At 41.3% G+C, this 18,789-nt stretch overlaps 1 protein-coding gene across 2 annotated transcripts; it reads right to left on the minus strand.

The window, feature by feature from the left end:
- Positions 1–4,183: 4,183 nt before the first annotated feature.
- Positions 4,184–18,673, minus strand: mfsd3 (major facilitator superfamily domain containing 3). 2 transcript variants are annotated; one of them, XM_061277719.1, is made up of 6 exons: positions 18,555–18,673; positions 17,295–18,086; positions 10,817–10,964; positions 8,943–9,043; positions 7,766–7,875; positions 4,184–6,162 (listed from the first exon to the last, which is right to left on the minus strand). In XM_061277719.1, exons 2-6 carry the CDS (start codon positions 17,992–17,994, stop codon positions 5,956–5,958), a joined length of 1,266 nt encoding a protein of 421 aa, XP_061133703.1. In that variant the 5' UTR covers positions 17,995–18,086; positions 18,555–18,673; the 3' UTR covers positions 4,184–5,955. The 2 variants fall into 2 exon arrangements, with proteins under 2 accessions (XP_061133703.1, XP_061133702.1); XM_061277718.1 differs by having other exon boundaries at positions 18,442–18,599.
- Positions 18,674–18,789: the final 116 nt, after the last annotated feature.

The following is an 18,789-nucleotide window of genomic DNA, read 5'->3' on the forward strand; positions in this document are numbered from 1 at the left end:
GAGTCAGACAGTGTCTAATCCTCACGTCCCTCGTTCTCTTAAAGCAACAATAACACAGACCAGATAAAACAGTTGCTCATTGTTGCTTCAGACAATGAGTAAAAGTGTTGTTCATTGTTTGAGTCTGATACTGAGCATGCTCCTCATTTATAACTAATAATGGACAAATATGCACACACAACACACACATACATCACAGCTGCTCCTTTTGCCTCAAAATCAATGGAAATGATTTGATTGTTCATCGAATCATTCTGTTTCAGTGTGTTAAAATTTGGCAATTTACCATGAGTTATTCTCACCATCTCAATTTCTCAGCTAAACTCTGTGAAGGTGAATAAAGTGCAGTAGCCCACTGTACAGTTAAACATTGTTCGTGTGACCAAGATCACAACACATTCGCATTCCTACAGACTGATTCAGAGAGCACAAAGGCACTGGGTGGCGAGGAAGAGCTGTCACTTTGCTTGTCTCTGTCCTTGTTGAGAGGCGAGAGTGTGCTCGTGTGTGCGTATTTGTGCGTGTGTGCACTGGGTTTCTCCTAATAGGCAGGTCCCTAAAAGCGCGTCGATTACCCCAATTAAACGGAGTTGCCATCACCATCTCGGGAACCCGCTTTGCCTGTCGGAAAGAGTTGATGAATTGGACAAGGTGATGCGCTCACACACACACACACACGCACACGCACACACACACACACGCATGCATGCACACACACACACGTGTTTGGATTCTTTTTAAATTGTAAAATTAATAAATCACATTGTGGCCAAAAACAACACATTCACCGTTTTTGTGACTTATTAAGTGCAGGCTGTTTTTCGACAGCAGCTAAGAGCCAATGTGGCATTGTTTTGCGTGACCATTATTTTACAGTGTGTGAAAAGTGTAGCGCTCTTTGTACCGTGACGGGAAAGTGGTCTGCATATTTTGAACAGGTCATTTTGACACATTTTGCTCCCTACTATTTGAGCGTAACACATCACGCCACCACTTCCTTTCTGATGTTGCAGCCTTGTTGGTGGGCATCCACCACCCACCCAGAACTCAGTATGGGTCGTCTACATTAGTACCGCAGTCATCAGTGAATAAAACAATTTAAAAATGTGTCTGCATGTATTTCTGGAGCCACTGCAAATAAATATTCATCTCCTTCCTTATGAGACTGATTTGGAGTGGCTGGGATCCAGCTTGAATTGCATAACTGCAAACAAGCCTTCAAAGTATCCTGCATCAAGAGGTTTTTGGGACTCAAGAATCCCATGGACTATGTTGGATTTTGTCCATTTTATTTGTAAATTAACCACACACTAAAAAGCATCAACCTGTTTTTTGGGGAAAAAAAGCCTGCATTGGGCAGATCCTATTAGACAGATTCAAAAATCCATGTCTAGCTGTCATTGTGAGTCATCGATGACTCCCTGATTGTCCCACCAGATAGATCCCAGTCTAACATCCATCGCTTTTTTTCAAGCCGTGCCCACATTATCCACTGTGACACTGGGTGTCGATGCTTGTTCTCCCTGTCACCTTAACTTTCATTGTTTCCTTTAACATTGTAATTTGGTGCTTGCAGCAACAAGGAGCTGCTGTCAGATGGGTGTTAGTGTTAGATAAGCTTAAGCAGTACACAACAAACGCTGGTGGGGATGACTTGGCTTTTCACTCTAGAGTTGCGCTGTAAGCTTTTTTCCCTCAAAGACTGCACAGATAAAACAATGGTGCGGCTTTCAAGGTACTGGCTGAGATTTGTGATCTGCACATATGAGTGGCAACATAATATTTGCTGTGAAGCACGTTGTATGTCGGGTTATTTCCCCGATTGACCACGACAACACAGGAGGGAAATATTTGGGGGGTAGTTTGTCATTTGTTATTTTTAAGCAATGCACAAAAATATTATTGGGTTGGACAGCACTGTGTGGGCCTATACTTGGTAGTCTCTGCTTGTATAGCTCTAAGCCCTGCAGCATGCATGATTTCATATTTCCTCATGTAGTGTGCAGTTTCAGTGTTCCTGCATACTGTGTGTGTGCGTGTGTGTGTGCGCATGTGTTTTTGGCCCAGGGCGAAATAGCCGATGATGTCAAACAGGAGAGTAATGGTTCTATCTGTTTGGCCATCCAATGCAGAACATTGTGTCACTGTGATATACAGTGGCCACACACATAATACATGTTTGTGGTTAGTAACATTTTACAAACAGCATGCCAACCTTCAGTTGAGTCTAAATCAGCCTGTCGGCTGATTTTATATCAAGACAGACACAAGGTACGCTACTACAATGCATAGACAAGATTATGCGGTGTTGCATTGCATTATATACTATAATGCCACCATGTCAAGCTGCATTACAATATGGCGCATGCATATTACTGTCCAGACTTGGTTTTCTACAGTTTTGTGGTGAATGCACTAAAACCATGCCCTGCTAAATAGGCTCCATCACCAGGAGGCATGGAGTCAGCCAGATAGATAGACAGACCTTTAAAGAGCGCCACAAAGCGTCTTCCACATCTAGTCCAGACGGGTTGTCTGCATGTGAGGGCGGAGAAGAGATGGGTGGGAGAAATGGAGGGCACCAGAAAATAGACAGACAGGAAATGAATGCCAAGAAGTGGGGTGTGCACAGGACAACGAGGCTTCGCCTGTCTTGGCCTTAATGGTCCAAATGAGGCTGGGGGTGTGTGTGATGGAGCAGTGGGAAGGGGGGGGGGGGGGGGTATATGTGTGGTGGGACTTCAAGGATACAGGGATCTAGAAAGGACAGAGTCTGAGCCCAAAGACAGAAACAGACCAGAAATAAGTGAGTCAGGCTCAACACCATATGAGCTGGCAGCTTGTCATATTCCAGGCTATCATTGGGAGACTTGATAGCAGAATCGGTTTGACCACAAAGCAGCTTCCATTACTTCAAATACACAAACATACTTGAAATGATCTCAAAAGTTTATGTTTCCTTCCAGAAAGCAGAAATCAAGGGGTATTGGAGGCTCTAGTAAATATGTCGAGTCAGTATGTTAGTATTAAACATTAGAATCGATTTAAAGTAATTTTTGATTTGAAGATCAAATCATTTCACTTTGAAATTAACTTGAACTGTCTTTTGGTGAGGTGTATACTGCTATTAATTTTCTGCTTAATGAGGAAAAGAAAGAAATGCAATCGGATTGGAGACGATTATCTAGAAATTGTAATGGTGTAAAACAGTATAATGGCAAAAAAAAACCATGTTTTGGTCATGAAACCTTATCATCCACAACCCTATGCCATGTGTGATGAAAGTTAGTTGGCAATGTGAAGAAAGAAAACAAGAAAACGACAAAGCTGAGAGCAGTTGAGCTTGAGAGTGAAGATGGAGAAAGGTATCCATCATTCATTCTGCAAATAAACAAAATGTAAACACCGTTGAAGGAAACATGGAACCTGACGCTGCTGATGGCTCCTCCGCCTGCTCACTCAAGTTTCCCAGAAGGCCATTTTGCAGCCATAGGACAAAAGGAGTGCAAAAAGCCAACACCTCTCTCGCGCTCGGGCGCAGACACACAAAAGGGGAAGTGAAAGTGATACAACACCTTTGTTTGCTGGGATTAAAACATGTTGCTTTTTCTGCCCCCCCCCCCCCCCCCAAAATGCATTACTCAACATTTATTTTTGTAACAAACAGAATTGCAGTTGTACATTTTCTTCTTACTGCTGTAAAACACACTTAACCTGCTTTATTAAACAGGCCTGTTTACTAAATTAGTGCAGTGACGAAAGTAAAGGCCCTTGTTTGGAGAGCCCTCACTCTCAGGACCTGCATCGTCCATCCATCCATCCATCTCGCTATACAAACACAACTGCAGTATAATGAGACTTGGTGAGAAGGTCTAAAGTGGAGGTGCATTGAGGGGCCGTGTAAGCCGGCCTAATCCCCCTTTAGAGCATTTGTTGTGTCATTAGAGCTGCATGGGACGTGGATACTGTGACACAGGACCTATTCATCCTTATAGCCCTCAGCCAGCCACAGTACAGAGTCTATAGTCTTCTGTTCACACCGGCTATGAGCAACGTTGAATATTCAAAGGAAGACTTCTCCCCTGAATACCGCCCAGGAACCCCCGAGAGTAGAAAATGCCATTGATAACGAGCAAATTTTAGAAAGCACGCATAGACACAAACACAAAAAAGACTACAGACCTGTAATTGACCCAGCAGCTTTATTTTTAGTGCAAATCTCACAGTAGTTGAGATAAGAGATGTGCTTTGCCACAGGTGATTTAGTCAGATGACGACAACTGAACTACACCAGTAATTAATATGTCAAGTGTGACATCGATGGAGTATGAGAGCCACAATGAAAAAAAACTACATCTACAGTGTAGGGAGTCCTGATCCGAACACCCAACCTTAGAACTAACTGTGATGCGAATGTGCTAACCATTCGGGCACCTTGCAGCCCTGTCATATATTGAGTAGATTTTATTTCTTATTTGTTAAAAACGCCTCTGGATTATAAAAGAACAAACCAGGCCATTGCAGTTGTAGTTTTTGTAGATTTTGACTGTATTCACATTTCATCATGATTGTTTTCCCTTGTAATTGTGACAATTTCTCTGTATATTTCTTTTCAGTGTGGATCTAATACTCATTCGTAGACATAGTACATTTGATTTTTAGAAGCATGTGTTTGTCTTAATGAATGCTGGCTTTACTCAAGACTAACTTTCATATTATATATTCAATTGCATTTGTTTTAGAATCTATTGAGGAAAACATCTGACTTGACCAGGATTGCTTGTATACAGTGTCGTGGAGAGTTACAGTATATGTGATAGGACATACAGTACTTTACAGTGCACACTATTTCTGAAACGTATTCACAAATACAAAATATTGTATAGTATTGTATGTGGCACTGATCTTTCAAGTTTCAAAGAACAGGCTTATTGCAATTAATTTTCACGTTTCATTTCTTCCCATTGGAAAACCGAGACAAAATGGCACCATGCAGTATATAAGGCTGAGCTTTGCTACGGGAGGAAGCTTATACAGCATTTAAAGAGCACTACTGCTAACTTATGAGGGCCCATTATGATTCCTCGACCTCCTCTTCTAAAAGCAATGCTCCTTTTTAACATCATCTCGGCAATTTCCAAAACTCTGCTGGATAGTTGCTGCTTTGTTGATTAATACTATTGTGCGTTTATTAAGACTAAATCTTAAGCACAGCGGCAAGAGTTTATATTTTGTGCGTCCTACCATACGTTGTTGATACGAGGTAGTACTCATGCGTCTCAGTTAAATCTGTAAACCATAAAATTCACGAGAATGAAATTTCTCCATATACATTGTACGTACGGTAAGCATCAGAAGATTAGCTTGTGATATTGCTTTTGTCTAAAGTTCTTGTTGGATTAAGAACATTCAAATGGATGGCATGATTAATAAAAACAGCTTTAATGTGCTAAATCTTAAGTGTCAGCACAGTGAGCAACGTGGGACTACATGCCACCCATCACGCATCAAAATGGATGCTGTTCCAAGTTTTATCGCACTACAACAACTTTTAAGACTTAAAACTCATTAATTGTAAAGATTTTTTTGAAATCCTAATTTCTTAGTGCTTTGTAGCACACCTAATATATGATCATATATGATAGTTCTCTTGAGCTTATTTTTAGTATAAGGTTGTTTAGATGCTCACAGCAAAGTTATGTTAAGACTTTACGTGCTCCTTTTAATATCCACACAAACACAGGTACGCAACCAAGGATCCTTTTTTTGCACACTCATGTGGCACTATTTTTACCTTAACTGCAAAGTATTACAGTCCAGGCAGGAAAGGCATTTGTGTGCACACTGTGTGTGGACGTGCATCTTTTTTATGGCAGAGCAGCAGAGGGTATGATTGAAGATACCTGTATATATGTGGACTTCTAGCCTAAGATTTTATAGTCCGGAGCTTGATATTCATTTGGGTTGCTCTTTGAGTTGGTGTTCCCTGAGAGCACCAGTAAAAGTGGCCGTCCACACGTGCAACGCTGTCCCAGCGGAGAGGGTAAGGAAGAAGAGGAAGGCAACTTGGAAGCCGAAGCAATCCACCACACCCCCGGCCAAAGCGCTGAACATCAGCTTTCCCAACACTTCCAGAGTTGCCAAGAAACTGTAGTGGGTCGCCTAAAATATTGGGTCAAGATGAGAGCAAAATGTATACAGTAAGTAGGGAGAGGAAAAATACATCGATCAAGATCAAACAATTGAGGTTTTTTTTTTTTAAATCTGAGTCATTTACTAATTGTAAAAGAAAGCGACAAATTATTTACTTATTACAATGATTGTTAGTTGTAGTCACACACACAAAGTTGTCAATGACAAATGTGACATTTATTTCCAGTTGTTAGTAAGATGATTACAAAACGTAGTACAAAGGGAGCGACAATGGATAAAAAAAGCACCAAGGGAAGAGAGTGAGATCATGGACTGCGATGATGGATGGAAGCCAACTAAGAAAAGGATCTGATCTTAGCCTTGAGGCTTTCAGGATGGAGTGCGAATAACAGATTTTACCTAATCTCTTACAGTTTTCCCTTTCTTTCCAAGCGCTCTGCAGTTAGCAAAACCCTTCTAAGGGCAGAATGCCAATAAATATCGAGCAGTTTCTTCCACATATTTCATTAGAGAATACACTTGAAATGCTGTACCACATAGGCCTACTGTAAATAGGGTTATTGTTCTATTAACATAATAAAACACATCAGCCATAGTAGAGCAGTTCCATCCATCACCACTTTATCACAGCAAAGGAGATCATGAAGAGACTTGTGACGGTGGTGATCTTAGAGTGACCAAGCACACCGAGGAGCCTGTGTGACCACATCTAAGTGGCGTTCCTTTATTCCAAGCAACTTGTTTCACATATTTGGTTTCTTTCTCCTGGGGATCATTAACAGACACTCACACGATCAACTTTCAGTCATTGGATAGGTGTACCTTGAAAAACACGCACATACTGTACTTCCATGTGCACGGCCAGCTAAAGCGTTCCCTTTACTGTGTGCATGCACACACACAAGGTCGTGCGAAAAAAGCAGTGTGTGTCATGAGAACCTTTTAAAAGTATAAATTTGTGTTTATTTTTTTTCTTGCAATCCTTATGCCAGCAAAAGGGACTGTGATTTTTTTCCCCCCTTTTTAATTCTGCCTTTCTTCTGCACTTAAAGCAATTAAAATGATAATTTGTCACCTTGAGATTGACTGAGTGAATGGCTGCGCTATGACAAGGATCACCTCCAGGCAATGATGGCCCAGTTACGACGGGGACAAAAGGAGTTATGTCAAAGAGGAGAAGACGAAAGAGAAGCGGGAAAAAGTCAGAATGGAAAAGAGAGCACTTAAAGGACCAGAGAATGACGAAGAAATGGAGTGAGGTGGTTTGAAGGGGAGGGGGACTCTTCCAGTGAGGAGGGAGACAAAAACAGAACGGGCGGGGTGGCGGGGTCAAAAAGAAAGGGAGTACTGAATAGAAATTGGGTCTGCTCAGATTTTTTGAAATTTTCCAGGTGGAAACAGCTGTGACAGGGGGTGTGCTGCTGTCAGGCAGGTATTGCCTGACTATCTCCCTTTAGTTGTTGCAGGAAGTCACCTAACATCCCAAAGCAGCACAATTAAACTGACATCGACGATGTGCGGGTAAAGTGCAAAGAAACAAAAGAAGAGATCAAATTGTCGACTGGAGATGAACTCACACTAAAGGGGAAAAACAATCGGGTGCGACTCTTACCTGAATGCTCTCCTCAGCCCTTTGGGTGCAATGCATCATGGTAGTGAAAGTGAGCGTGGTGATCAGACCACCCAGGAAGTGTTGAACGCTCATACTCAAAACGGCCATACCTGACGGAGACAATATTTACAAAGTGGCAAGGCAACTACAGAAAGATCATCTTTAGCCCGCCCATGTTTGTGACGACACCTCTCGCCGAACTTAAAACGTGCTGCTGAAAACTATCTTCTCGCTGCCGACGTTCTTCCCCCACCCCCTGATTTGTCCCCAAAACACATGTAGTGTATCCTCCAAGGGAAAGCGCAGAGAGGTGTCGGTGAGAAACACAGAGGAACCACAGAGCTGATCTGTCACTGCTCCTGCGAATGCTGAATTATTCACTGAAGCTGCCAGAGTTTGTGCACAATAAGACTCTTCAATCACACAAGACACACACACACACACAACAATCAGACTGGAGCCGTGGAAGTAGAAGGTTATCATGTAATATTGAAAATTCAGAAACTGAATGTTTTCCCCTTTTCTTTTCTTTCTGGTTCCATTTTCCCAGATTTTTTTTGTTCTTTTTGGCTTTAAAGAGCGGGGGGAGGCCTTCACTTCAGTCTGAGAGGCTGAAATGAGGAACAGAGAACTTGCGGAGAAGAATGGTGCTCATCTGATTCCCAAATGCTTTGAGATGAACTGCGCGACTCAATCACGTGTCATTCAGGCAATAACGACTGAATGGCTCTCTGGAGACAGAACACCAACCTCCTTTGAATAATGTATATGACTTTTATTTTTCTTATACTACTTATGTTTGTCCTATAGACGTTTATTACCATCATATTTTACATTGTGCCCCTTGGAAGGAATTAATATCAACATTAGTGTTGCATAAAACTATTTTAAACTTGAATTTATTTGAGACTCATTTTATCTATTGTGTTATATAAGAGTTTTTTTTATTTGGGTGTAACCAAAAAAAAAAGAAAGAAAGAAAATGGGGGTAAAACATTCGTGTCATCATTTTTCCCACCATTCTACATGTTCTTAAATGCACCACAGCTACTCCGGAACTACACAACATCCAATTTAAAGGTTGGAAGCCAGCCAGAGAGAACTAAGGTGGATCAATTAGCGTCAACCCTTTTTTTTTCTCAAGCACGGGCAAAAAAATTTGACTGTATTGTCTCACCTTTCATGAGTGGTGATGGTTCCAGCACCGTGAGTAAGGAGCTCTGGAAGACCATGCTGATGGTCCGCAAGACAAACACACGTCGCATCAGCGCGCCGATGCTGAGGAGAGACAAATAAATGATGCAGAGATCAGAAAATGTTTTTTTTGCTTTGTCTTGACAGTGACAAGACATTCTCGGTTTCTCTCCGTGTCTTACATACACACAGGAATGCACGTACACACGCACGCGCAAGCACACACACGGTTGCTTAAGTAAACAAGTCCCCAGACACTAATTGAGTCGCTGTTAGAGCAAGAAAATCATCCCCCTGTGGTTTTGGTTCATGACGTAATCAATAAGCTAACGAAAACCCCAGCATGGGGACGATAATTAATCACTGTTAATATACACACACAAACACGCATGCACATGAACCCACACTGCTTTTTGACATCAAGGATTAACAGTGCCAATCACTCAGGGGATACCTGCCACTCAAACAGACAGTGTCTGTGTGTGTTGGTGTATGCGTGATGATCTAAAGGAGAGAAAAAACATCTAGGATGTCAGTAAATATCATTTTATATGGCATCAAATAAAATTAAGTCACTTGTATGGCCTGTCAGACCTTGTTGGCACTTAAATCATTTATTGCATTTGGGGATATCTTAACGCTCTCAAAAACAATTGTTTGACTTTAACCAAACTGTATGCACGAAGTAGGGAGATTATATTCTTTAATATAATTGCATATTGTTTCATTTAAATCTGGTTAATATTTAACTGTGTTAAACAGTTTTTTACTCCCATCAAAACTGTCAATGTGTAAATACAATTAAATGTATGGTCATGTATAACCTGGTCAATATACCAATGTCTGTTATATATAAGTCAAATACTCCAAAAGTTGCTCCTCTTTTTGTGTCCAGGAACTTCAAATTGCTTCCTAATGGGACATCTTTCAATCACACAGTCAGTGAGATTCAGCCCAACTCAACTCACTATGATGAACATTGAACAGGTTTAAGACTTGTAATTGTCTGTGACAACCTTTATCAGAGCAAATCAGTGAAGAAAAACAGTCCATGCCGCAGAATAATCGCTCAGGTCAATCCTTCTAATGTCCAAGAATTGGAACTTTCCAAACGCCAACAACGAGGGAGGAAAAACTCTCAAATTTGGCCTCTATGTTGGCAAGCATTTTCAAAATGAAGATAAACATTGTGTGTATGTGCGCGCCCTGAAGAGTTTGTGTGTATTTGCACATGTACACATATGTTTGTGGGTGTAATTTGCCACTCATGCTGTTCCCACACCACACGGGGGGTCTCCCGGAGTTCTCCGACAAGGCTATGTTTACTTAAATTACAGAACATACTGAGCCAGTATGCGCATACATACACACACACACACACACACACACAGGAGAGCATCATAGAAATTGTAGTGAAACAGGCAGCAGGCACCGGAGTGAGTTGTGTCCTTGAAAAAAAGTTAAGAACAAAATGATAAAGAGGCTGATTTTGACAGTCATGACAGGACCCTGCACTTCGCCAAACAGAACCACCATCACTGTTGTATCGCTAGTGCTACATTTCTGCTCTTCATGAACATTTTTGTCTTCCAGGACAAGTTATTTCTTTCAAAGGACAACTCATCCAGTTTTATGTGTACATTTACATGTAATGCAAAGCGCCCTGACATTCGGAAATCCAAAATAAAAAAATCATACGAAATTAGATTATGAAATTAAAACCAATCCACACAGAATAACTATTTTGCTGCAATGAATACATTTTGGTACAAGGAGCGTGTGTGGCCTTGTACTTCAAGCGAAATACAAATGAGCTTTGTCTTGATAGCAAGTGACACATATGCTGAGGAAGGTTACCTGAACTGAGCAAGCAGTAAGCCTCCCAGTGATGAGCCACAGATGGAGAAGCCCATGGCGATGACGCCGTTCCAGAAGCCCAGCTCCCTGGCGCTCATGTGGTGATCCAGCAGAAACAAGGGAAACATGGTGACTGCACCTTGCTCGCCTGTACACAAGGGAATTAAGGGTACGGGGAGGATGTTGTGGATGGACAAATAGAAAAAAAAAAACTTTAGATTCAGTTGACTACTGAATAATAAACACGTTTCAATATTTAAATGTTTTAAGAACACAACACATGTAAACCACCTCAGTCAGTTGCAATGAGAATGTTATTCCAAGTTGTTAAGCCTGAACAAAACAAGAGATGATGACTACAGAATCGCATACACCGAACCGGCATGCGGTGCACCTCGGCCTATTCCTGGAAAGTGTCAATAATAGATGTCTGACAAGAAAAAGAATACCCTCAGTCACTATCAAACAGAGGCCTAGCACTTTTCCGAACGCACCAAAAGGATAACACAACAAAACCCCCAGAACTTCCAAGATGACGCAGACATCAGACAGACCTTTCAGTCAAAATAAAAAGTTTCTGTCAGGCAGTCACACTTCTGTGTGGTGTTGAGTGCGGGGGTAATGTTCTGCTGAACATTACAGTAAAATATTCAGTGGTGCCGACTACACGCCATTATTATATTAATGGAGACTGACTTCAGAAAGACAGTGGGACCAAGGAGCTGCATGAGTGACAGCTTGGCTCCCAGGTTGCTGTCAAAGACGCACAACAGAACCAGCGACTCGCTCACTCAGTCAGCCAGGAGACAAACAAAAATAGAGAAAGAGGAAGAGAGACACATGAAACAGACTGCACGGGGAAAAAAAAATCTGAGACGCTCCCAATGATCGGGAGCGCAGGAACAGAGTGAGTGTGTCACAGCTTGAACAGTGGTGTGACGAACCAACAAAAAGAAATGTGGAGAAGGAAATGTGGATTTGTTGTGCCGCTAACATGTGTCTTTCTTAGACTTCTGTCACTCATCTTTCCCTGCTGGCAGTTTACACACTTATTATAGCCGGTAGTCACTATATACAAACACTGTGGGGGGTCAAACACTGTGCAGAGGCAATTTTAAAAGTAATCGTTTGATTAAGGACTAAGTTAATCCTTTGGGGAAAATGTCATGTGACATTATTTGCTTTAACAAAATAATGATAAAACAAAAGAATGAGAATAAAGTTGGGTTTTCTGATATTAAGCAAATACAAGATCCTAGTGGCTATATATTTTTTTTTTATGTAGTGGCTGATTTTTGCATAATTGACAGAGAGAAACAAAAAGATAAAACATCGCACATATGGGAAGTACGCATGAAGACATTTGGGGTTAACTAGGCTGTTGTACTCAACAAATTTTTGAAACTGATTCCGTTGCTGGTGCACTTTTGGTTTCCCCAAACTACAAGGAAGCGTTTGCAAATGTCTTGGGTTAATAAAAAATAAAGATAATCAGTCTGTCTTTATGAACTACAAACATTAAAAAAAAAAATACTGTTGATAGGCTGACATTGGAGGACATGGACAAATTTAAGTTAAATTTTAAATTCTTGCAAGACGATTACTCGATTCTAGTTGTCGATTAATTTGATTAAATCGTTTAGTTGCTGATGAATTGTTTAAAGTTGAGAGGGCACACTATTTACCATTCCTTGGAGTGCTAAACTGGCTACATGATACAAATGTGCTAAAATAATTACAAATTCAGGAGGTAGGCATTTGTTTTTTCAATTCATCGGTCCAACGTTGATCACTCTAAGTGTTAACTAGCAGTCATTCTCATAATGTCAGGGTTGTTTACACGTGCTCCTCTACATGTTCGTCTGTTGTTGAGCTCAGGGCTCAGAGCTTCCATAGACCCGCATTCAACTAATTATTTCTTTAAAAGATGTGGGTTGGGGTGTGTGCTGACAAACACACCCGTGCTGATTATTCCATTCTATTAATATTCTCAAAACAACGATTGTCCATTTCAGCAGGGATTTCATTAGATGTGCAAAGATTAAACAAACAGAGCAGAGGCGAAAGAAAAGGGGGAAAGGACAGAATCAATGAGGAGGCGACAAAAAAGTGGCAGGAAAAAAGAAATAAAGTCATTGCAATGAATAAAATGAGAGAAACAATAGGAACAAAAGATGAATGTAGGTGGGGGGGAAACAAAGGAGCTGATAGAAAGCAGGAAATGACAATCATGATGCATTTATTTCCGCCAAATGTGAGTTAAATATGACTAGCGAGAAAGGAGAGCAGTCAGAGATGGAGACAGTTAGCGACAAAGCAAGAGCGGAGGTGGGGGTCGAGGGGCACAACAACACACATATTGTTACGAGGTTAGTGAGGAGGAAACAGAGGAGGATGTCAGGCTCAAAGAAACTGTACTGTTTGTGTTTACATTAGAGACAGATGCCACAAAAATATACTGAGAGTAACAAAACTCTTTAATATTAAAAAGGGAAGTGACACACAGATTGAGGCGAGTGTATTGAAACGCTTTGTCCGAGTGACATTATTGGAGTTTAAAGCTTTTGACACCATTGGTCACAATGTACTGCATATAGTACAGTATAACAATGAATGGTTGATTTCCAAAGACAATTTGAAATATGGACTCATTAGACAGCGTTTGTGTGAGTTGCTGATATAGAGTATGACAACAGTTAGGTTCTTTTTTTACCTTGACTAGTTTTGCCAACAGCCTTCTTTTTTTTTTTTTTTGGGCTCCTGTCGCTGCTTTTTTCTGGCATCAAATTTTGCATTGAGCATGATGGATGAATTAATATTTGGAAAAAAAAATTATTCATTAGTCTGAAGATTAAATATTTTTCCTTTGTAGAGTATTTAAGTGAGTAAAGGTTGGGAAGGGTTATGTAAAATAGTAATTTGGTGTCCTAATATTATTGTCTTAATTAAATGGCATAACTTACAATTTAAGACTTGTTCTGGTGGATCAGAACATGAATACATCAACTCTGTAGTCGTCATTAACTGTCTGGTGTATTTGCGCAACTAACAGACTGATTTTTATAACACGTTACATATTATTGAGACCCGGTGAGCCCCCTGCAGTTTACTTTGAGAGCTCAAAGTCAATACTCATTCACCAGTCACCAAACCAGAAAAAGAACAGTGTTATAACACATAAATGGTGCATACAGGAGGTGAAGCGCTTCCTGTGATTAGTTCGATTGGTGTTCATAACAGAAATCATTTTCTGAGAGCACCTGTTCCACCACAAAGCCCATATAACTCTGAGATTGTTACAGAATCACCTTTTACGGAAACCCTGCTTACCTAATAAACAGGCTGACAAAAAAAAAATCACGACACCAAACCTTTATCCCATGTGTTGTGACATGAGATGTGCGCACATGTTTTTACAATATACTGTTTATATGTCATGCATGGGGGTTGGGTGTGGAGAGGGATCAGGGTAGGATCAAGGCGAGATGAGGGTGAGAGGTCGGCTGGGACAGTGAGGTCAAATTCTCAGGTCCATGTTGTAGCTAAGGTTAAAAAGGCTGCAGAGATTGCTGAGGACACTCTGTCACTCAGCACAGGAATTTCTCAGAGCTTTGGAAACAAAGCATTTTACAACCTGGGCAAAAATCATTTTCAAAATATTTTACGTATATTAGTTTGAGGAATAACTGTCGGTACAGATGTCATGGAGTTCTTCTAACTCGCAAATGTATTTTCACAGACCAAGCATTGTGCATTTTGAAAAAGGCGCTGTTGTGGGTGCGAACACAGCCGATCCAAGCGGCTCCTCTCATTCCTCTTGTCATTTGCGAGACGTGTGCTGACAGTCCTTGACATAGTGGAAGAAGACACTGATTTGCTTCAGTTCTGCCGCAGATTGAGGAGGTGCACAAAGTACATTTGTAAAGAAGTGCAAGTCGACCTCTATGAGAGGATGATATAAACAGTATAAAAAGACATCACAGTTCTGCTAAGTGGGAACTTGGAGACCTTCATTTGCATTTAGTTTGTTCCCAATGCAGGGAAACAAAAATTGACGGATTATTTGAACTGGTATGAACCTAGTAATAACCGCAAATAACAATTTTGGTCAATAATGCATCTTTAAGAAAGTGGTTAAAATGTAGTAACTGCGCACACTATCTCCTCCCAAAACTGCAGATAAGACATATTGTGTAAATATATATAAATACAGCTTCAACATTCAATTGCAGAAAAATAAAATAGAGAGGCAAGCCCTGAAAAACACAGCATTGCTGCAATTTTGGGGGGCCAACACAATCAATAACCGCCACTCGAGTGTTCATTGAATAAGAAAAGTGTTTTCTTGTGGCATTCAAATAAAACCGTTTTTATTCTATGCAATATGGCCAATGAAGTAAGGACGAGATGCACCAACAAAGTTCAACATTCAACTTCAACATTGCCAAATGTGTTTATTTCTATGCTCATGTTGTTCTGTCCCTCTCAGGGCACCATGTGGTGCTTGTTCATTAATTCATCCCTTCCATCAGCCTTCCATCCCTGCAAGTCCTTTTGCCTTCTGGAAAATATCCTCCTGTCGCCATAAGTTCTTCTCCTCCCCCACAAGCATCCGCTCCGAAAGCATGTCTGTGGAATCAGTCCAGGGTGGACGCTAATACCGAGTTGATGCCATTTCTAGGAAGATTTGCCCACTTCATTCAGGCCACAAATTTAATTTGGGGGGGGGTGTCACTTTTCAATGGTGCTGAACACGTGTGCTTAACTGGGTGAGGGGCCGTGTACAATTCGGCACGAGTGGCCACTCAATGGCAGGGCACGTATAGACAAATAACCATCAAGCCACATTCACTTTTATAAAGTAATGAAAAAAAAGATAAGCTTATATAGTTTGTGTTTGTTTCCTTTGTCAATGATGCCAAGATGCCCATGACATGGCTGTAGTTACTGATAACCAAGAGGTTACACATTCACATTCAATGGCAACCAAACTCAAGAGTTCATTCGCCAGAGATGAGAAAAAGGGGCATCGTCTCGTATTTGTGTGCCAACAATGGGGTGTGATGGAGGGGGGGCTGTCCAGACTGGGAGATCACGGTCTCACACAAACATACGCCCACATCGCTTCAACAAAAACAAAACTGTCTTTAACTAGAAATAACATTGCAGCACCGAGGCCCAACCTATTACATACAAAACATTGGTTTTACAGGCAAAGGTGAGGAGGAAACTTTAAGGTTGAGCAATGCAAACAAGTGATATCAATGTCAATAAATCAGCAATGCAAAGTAGTAATGATGAAAACAGCTAAATTAGAAGCGGCTGATTGCACCCATGGGCTCGGGAGACAGAGAGAGTGCTTTAGGGTGGGGGTTTGCTCCCGAGACAGATTAGGGGCTCCAGCCAGCCTTATATTCTGTCTAGTGGTGTCGTCTGTTGAGGCTCATCCGATTACAGAACACTCTCTCAAAAACACACATATGACTTCAAAACAAAAGGCCAAAGCATTCTAACGTGTGTATAAGTGAATGCTATGTAAATGGACACATACAATTACATTTCCACCACCCACACTCAAACACGCAGTAGAATGAAGCGCTCTAGCTTTTCAGTTTAGGAACGGCATGAAACAAAGACACTGTAATCCTTCCGTAATCCCTCTTTTGCTTCTAAAGTTATATACTTTTTCACCCACACACACTGACTGAAATGATCATAAACTTTCTTAAATTTCATTTCCCCCCCCCAGAACTATGTTGCTGACAAAATAATTACCTACATACAAACACATGCTCACAGCTGTATTGTTTTGCAGTGAGAATACATTTAAATCCATACATCCTAATTCAAACTAGTGAGGCGGGTTCTTTCAGCCATTACTTAACCATCTACTTTTTCCTTTGCGAGACCAAGACTATCATTTTATAGACACGCCAACAGTGACATCTAGCGGTGGGTTTTATCCATGCATACCTTCCAAAGGAATAAAAAAAAGTACATTGCCTGGGATTCACAAGCCCAGTCAGTTGTGCATTGTTTAAGTCAGAAAAGATGTGTGCGTTTGTAAGGAGACTCACTTTCACACCGAATAAAACAAAATTATAACTCTTTAAAATACGTTTGTATTGATGATTACAACAATACACACTATAAATACATATTCGACTTTGTTGTCATTTATCTATCTAATACACTCATCAGACACTTTTTGGGTACACACATGCAACATACAATCTAACTCCTCTTGTACTGAAAAATGTATTTATCGAAAAATATGTTTATCAACATGATAGGGACAGGTTTCTTGGTATGCATGGTAAAGAACATCAGTCTGTAAAATTTTAAGAAGAAATGTGACATAACTTGGTTTAGCAGGTCTCAAAGGATCTTGAGGTGGGCCACATATGGACCCCTGGGTCTTGACTTTGACATATATGAGCTATATGTGCACATGTGCTTGTTCAAACATCAAACTCACCCAATTTGTATGTGAGTACATAGAGAACGGTCCAAGCGGTGCCTGGGACAGCCAGCAACTTCCTCCATACCCTCCATGGCATCAAAGCATCAACTCCCTGTCCTCCTCTTCTGCTGGCATCTGCCTGTTGGCTCCTCAGAGAATCCTCATCCAACACAGGAGCCCCCCACACAAACAGGGCCACGCCTGCATACACGAACGTCAGCAGCATAAACATCCAGCTCCACCCGGCCACGTCAATCACAGCCAGCAGTCCGCCTCCAGCGAACACCGATCCAGCTTTATAGCCCACAACCTGAGCTGTGTTGCCCAGCCCAAGCTCCCCGCGACCTTTCAACAGACCAACTGCCGCTCCATCCACTGCAATATCTTGAACAGAGGCCAGGGTATTCATGGCGAGCAGGGTTCCTGCTACTCCCCAGATGTGCATCTCCGGAGCCAGAGCAGAACTGGTGAGACATGTCAGTGCCAGTCCAGAGACCGTTGCCACCAGCCAACGCCGCTTGGTGCCAATCCTGTCTACCAAAGGGGCCCAAAGCACCTTGAGAACCCATGGGAAATAGAGGATCTTGGTGAAGCCAATACGTGTCAGGGAATGGCCAGCACCACGCAGGTAGATGGGAAGCAGAGAAGATTGGAGGCCGTATGGAATGCCCTGGACAAAGTACAGCAGGCCCAAGAAGACTAATTTGTCATTCATGATCTTGCTCCAAGCGTGCAGTGGTCCATAGGTCAGGTTGTAGTCATCGTTTAGACTCCAGAGGAGCAGATAAAAAGGCCGACTCAAATAACCTGAAATTGTAAAATCGTATGACATTCAAGGTTAATAACGCAAACATTTTCATTGAGCCATGCTGTAAGCCTTAATATAGTGTGACATTCAAGTCCATCTACCAGCCCTGGTCATCAGAATATCGCTAACGCTAATAGCCACAGAAACCATGCATGCATGACAATGCGTGGAATACTGATGTCATGCTGTGTTATTTAATTCAAATCATGTTTAGTTCATGCTAGCAATTTTACTTCGCTTTATTTGCGTATGCTAACTTGTTAAACCCATCTGTGACATTGCCTTAGCTACAATTAGCTTGTATTCTGGCAAGCTCAGTCAGCCAAGCAAATGGCTTTAAAACACACACGTCACCTTCGTGAACTCTTCCGGACGCTCTTTTTTGTTGTTGGTTAGTTAATTACGTATCCGAGAGTAGATCGATCTTACTGACAACATAAAAGTTGGTTAGCCTAGCGCTAGCTCACCGTCGTCCCCGCCCTCGGATTGTCATGTTTACATCGGTGCTCGTCAAGGTTGCCAGGTACGAAAAGGATAACTCTCCTTCTGGTGTTATCAAACGAGAGAAGTTTATCAAATCTGGCAACCCTTTAATTCTGTTGACCTGTAAATAAATTCGAACGTTAGTTTTATTTTATGTTGTCGGACTTGGAGCGTAATCACTGTTTAAAAGTAACATTTAAAATTTCTAGTTATAGCTTT

The sequence above is a fragment of the Syngnathus typhle genome, linkage group LG5, assembly GCF_033458585.1.
Source record: "Syngnathus typhle isolate RoL2023-S1 ecotype Sweden linkage group LG5, RoL_Styp_1.0, whole genome shotgun sequence".
Taxonomy (NCBI): domain Eukaryota; kingdom Metazoa; phylum Chordata; class Actinopteri; order Syngnathiformes; family Syngnathidae; genus Syngnathus; species Syngnathus typhle.

Bases quoted from the DNA above. Each gene is read 5' to 3' on its own strand.
- mfsd3 (XM_061277719.1), bottom strand. From the start codon at position 17,994: ATGAATGACAAATTAGTCTTCTTGGGCCTGCTGTACTTTGTCCAGGGC. The intron at 10,965-17,294 runs GTGAGTTTGATG...CCTTGTGTACAG, and splicing joins TGTACTCACATACAAATTGG to GCGAGCAAGGTGCAGTCACC. The intron at 6,163-7,765 runs GTAAGAGTCGCA...CCAATATTTTAG, and splicing joins GGGCTGAGGAGAGCATTCAG to GCGACCCACTACAGTTTCTT.